The 4,366-nt window shown below is 37.6% G+C and overlaps 1 protein-coding gene across 1 annotated transcript in view; it reads left to right on the top strand.

Moving 5' to 3' along the window:
• LOC103203083 (protein SCO1 homolog, mitochondrial) overlaps positions 1-2,885 on the top strand; it is a 40,079-nt gene extending 37,194 nt beyond the window's left edge. The window contains exon 6 of the mRNA XM_007948043.1: positions 2,751-2,885. Within this exon, the coding sequence (XP_007946234.1) occupies positions 2,751-2,885 (135 nt within the window). The remainder of the gene's footprint in view (positions 1-2,750) is intronic.
• Positions 2,886-4,366: the final 1,481 nt, after the last annotated feature.

Genomic DNA, 4,366 nt, shown 5'->3' with positions numbered 1-4,366 from the left:
TAATACAATATTTGTCCTTTTGTGACTGACTTATTTCGCTCAGCATAATGTCCTCCAAGTTCATCCACGTTATGCGGTGTTCTGCAGATTTAAAGTAGAATATTTTTTAGGTTGGAGATTCTACTTGAAATTTATCTTATGCCCAGAGGCATTGTTATAAAAGAGAAAAGACAGAAAACCAAGCAACCATTTTTTAAACAGCTACTATTTATGTATGGCATGGCACAGTGGTTAAAGTGCTCAGCTGCCATCCAAAATGTTGGTGGTTCAAACCCACCGGCCACTTTGCAAGAGAAAGCTGTGGCAGTCTGCCTGCATAAAGATTTACAACCTTGGAAATCCCATGGGGCACATGGTCTTTATGAGTCAGAATCCAGTCAATGGTAGTGGTTTGGTTGATTTTGTTTGTTTTGTTTTGTTTTCACTAGGACAGTGTCCAAGATACTGTTAACTGAAGAAGCAAGTATAGTACACTGATACTTGTGTTTAAAAAGAAAAAGGTGGTAAATGATATTTAAGAAGAAAAAACCTCACTGCCGTTGAGTCAATTGGACTCACAGTGACTCCTTGGGTTTCTGAGGCAGTATCTCTATGGAAGTATATTGCCCAATCTTCCTTCTGAGGAGTGGCGGGTGGGTTTGAACTGCCAGCCTCTGGATTAGTAGTCAAATGCCTTAGACATTGTATGCCACACTAATAAATGGAGAGAATTTCTCTGGAAAAATACGGAAGGAACTGGTGACAGTGGTTCCCTCTGAGGAGAACCAAGGACTCTGGGAGTCAGGAATGGGAGGAAGACTTTCTTTTCATTGTGTAAGTTCGTTATATATCCTTTTGTTCTTTCTTATGTGCATGTATTTTTCAAAAAATAAATTATATTAAAAAACACTAACACATTAGAAAAACTGAGTTCCTGCTCTCCAGTAGACTTCAGTAGAAATAGTGGCAACGTGGTAATATGAAAACATGGTAGACTTTGAAGTCAGACAGATCTAGGTTCTAAGCTTGCTTAGGTCTGGCACTTACTAATTATATAATTTATAATCTAGCCTGTTTTCTCCTCTGTAAAGGAGATGATACCTGTCTCACCAGTTAAATTAGCAGGTAAAAGACCTTGTAAATAAATACTAATTTCCTTTTTATATACTAGGAATATTAGAAACTTGTAGTACTATATATTAGGGATTGTGAGGATGGTGCACAACTAGGTGGTGTTTTGTTCCATTGTGCATAGGGTTGCTAGGAGTTGGAGCTGATTCAACGGCACCTAACAAGAGCAACATATAATAGAAACATTGATATATTCTGCCCTCAACTCCAGTGAATATTGAGAAGTAACTATTGACAGGGTTTACAGATATAGATAGGAAAATATTTTTATTATGTATTAGTAAGTAATTAATGTTAAGGATGCTTGTAAAATCAACCGACTAATTCTGTTTGAAAGGAAGAAATGGAAGGAAAGAGGGATATAAGCTACAGAGAGTAAGCTTGAGAGGAGCAATGACTTGATTTTGATTTCTGTATCAGATGTGTGGAGAAACATAGATCCCCTGTCTTGCTCTTGCCATAAATTATTCAGAGACCATTAACTCAGCAGCTGTTTTGAGTTCTTGCTGTACATTCTTTCCTTATGTGGGTAGGCAAGTGCTCTTTCCATTTGCTGTATCTTTATGAATGTGTATCTGTATAAAAAATTATAACCTCACAGGCATGTAATGTGTGTCCGGGTATATTTGGGGGAGTGGGGTGTCTCCTGTTTGGTATGTGCAATCACATTCCCATCTTTTTTTTTTTTTTTTTTTTTGGTCTTGCCAAATAGCAATCAGGCCTGCAATAAATTCCAAGGTCTCCAAGTGCCGAATCCTTTCTGCTTATTTTGATTTGCATTTTGTGGAAGCATATGACTTAAAAAAAAAAGATATGACTTAAAAAAAGAGAGAGAGAGATGACTAATCTAAACTTAAGTTAGTGCTAAGACTGTTTTAAGAACTTTGCCAGGAGAGTGGATAATGAATTTAAGATGATTTCTTGGGGGTATAGCATTTATGGCTCCCAGGAGTTTCCAGGATGATTTGCTTCAGATAGGATTATTCAGGGTGGCTTATAAAAGAGAGAAAAACACTTGTTTACATGTTTCTGTTTAAATTAATAATATGAGGATTGAATATATTGTTAGAATTTATAGATTGGATAATTAAACCAGTGCTTAGTTTCCTGGTTTTTTCTCATAAAACATGGTAGGCAGTAAAGGTAGTAATTGATGATAGCCGGTTCTCCCTAAAACATAAAGGAACACACCCCAGAACTTAATAAAGAAAGTGATGTCTCACCAGTACTTTTATGACATCTCTTTTTAACATGACAGCATGTAAGATGTTTTACTCACGAATGTGAGCTGTTGCACAGCACTGATGGTTTTGTGGAGGCCAGCAACAGCCATTTCTTAGAAGATGGATTCTTTTCTTGGAGATTATGTGGAGGAAGTATGTTAAGGATTGAACCAAAAGAAAATTCCACATTCTAGCTGATATTTTAAGTAAAAGCCAATGGAAATTTCTGGAACACAAAGGATTTTACATACTTTATCCCTTTAAATTTGCTATTTAGTAAGTTTAGGCCCATTCCATAAAAAGTAGATACTATAAAGGTTATTTAAGGATTAATGTAAAGCTATCTTATTCTGCAGCATTAATTCACTGCTTATTCTTCTAATCTTCTTGTCATTGCTTTACCCCTTTTCTCTGCAGGTGGATCATACAATAATAATGTACTTGATTGGACCAGATGGTGAGTTTTTAGATTATTTTGGCCAGAACAAGAAGAATGCAGAAATCGCTGGTTCAATTGCTGCACACATGCGGGAACAGAGGAAGAAGAGTTAGCCAAAGCAGTGTTGTTGGGTGCGATAATCTCTTGCTGAAGAGGAAGGAAGCTTTGTCTCTCTTAGGTGCCAATATGTATGCAACTTACAGAATGGCCTTCATACTATGAGAACATCTATATTTTGGACAGGGTCTGTTACTTTTGGGCTCATTCAAAGTAGCTTCTTGGAACTAAAACCTCATTGGGACGGTGATATGAAGCCATGAAGAGTGTCCTTTTGGAAGGACGCTGCAGGAAGAAGCAAGTTGGCATGTTTACCCACATAAACAGTGCCCTCTTTGCTTTGCTGCCTTCCAGTGTCTTGGGCACTTTCTTCACAGGTTGTAGGACTTAATTTCTGCAGTGCTCTTGCCTTCCTCTGAGTTCTTAGTGGCTGATTTTTGGGGGGAAAACATTGTCAAATTAGACTTTCTACCATTCAAAGTTAATCTTTATACTTGAAAACTTAAGTGTTGTCTTTCTCGTTAATGAATGTCAGTTTCAAGTTTGCATTTCATTCCACAGCCAACAAGTGCTGATTTGACTAATGAAGAAATTACTATGTGGGGAAAACTTTTGGGTGTATGTTAAGGCATCTTCATGTGATTTTTAGCTAAATGACATGTCAGGTTTTCAGTGACATACTAAATGGATCATGAGTGTGATACAGAGTACTTTTCCACATACACTGGACTTCTCTGTGTATATAATATGTATTTGGTTTTGCAAATCAGACAAGCATGACCTTCTTTCTCATGGTTGAAGAATAGGTGCATAGAGGGCAGCACATAGCTCTCAGGTAGGGACTCATAGATGGGAGATGAAGTAGGTGGATGCTTGTCAAAATGCAGCTTCACAGACTCAAAGCTGGATTCGTTGAATCTAGGGTAGGACATGGAGATACATATTCATAAATTTCTCAGGTGACTCAGATGTTGGTCTGGAGATAATGCTTTGAAAAAGTGTTTATGGGGAAATAAGGTTTTGATCTGGAAGAATGAAGGCTTAACCTTTTGCTATATCGGTTAACAAAGTGCTGGGCATATACTTAGCCATTCAGGAAAGTGTGGGTGATGAAATGAACTCTTGTTTTTGTTTCTCAACTTCTTCAGGTACCTGGGCTTGACTTTCACCATTTTCTATCTGTAGCTGCAAAAGACATAGTACTTGGTCATACAATAGATTCTCATTGCACTCCAATTTTGTTTGCATGCACATGATACAGGCTATCTTCTGGTTTTTAAATTTAGTTATCAATACTTAAGTTAAACCTGGGTAAAGAAAAGTTAAGCACTTGACTACTAACTGAAAGGTTAGTGGTTCATACCCACCCAGAGATACCTCAGAAGTAAGGCCTTTAAAACCCTATGGAGCAAGCTTGCCAGCAGCTGTCTAGGTACAACAATGGGTCTCTCCTCATCCAGAACAAAGAAGAATGAAGAAAACCAAAGATCCTTGGAAATAATTAGTCCAGGCGACTGGTACACTATGTGATCCGCAG

This window comes from Orycteropus afer, unplaced genomic scaffold, assembly GCF_000298275.1.
Source record: "Orycteropus afer afer isolate SDZICR_OR568_19922 unplaced genomic scaffold, OryAfe1.0 scaffold00199, whole genome shotgun sequence".
Lineage (NCBI taxonomy): Eukaryota > Metazoa > Chordata > Mammalia > Tubulidentata > Orycteropodidae > Orycteropus > Orycteropus afer.
Note: the sequence above shows the minus strand (reverse complement) of the source record. Positions and strands in the feature narration are given on the sequence as shown.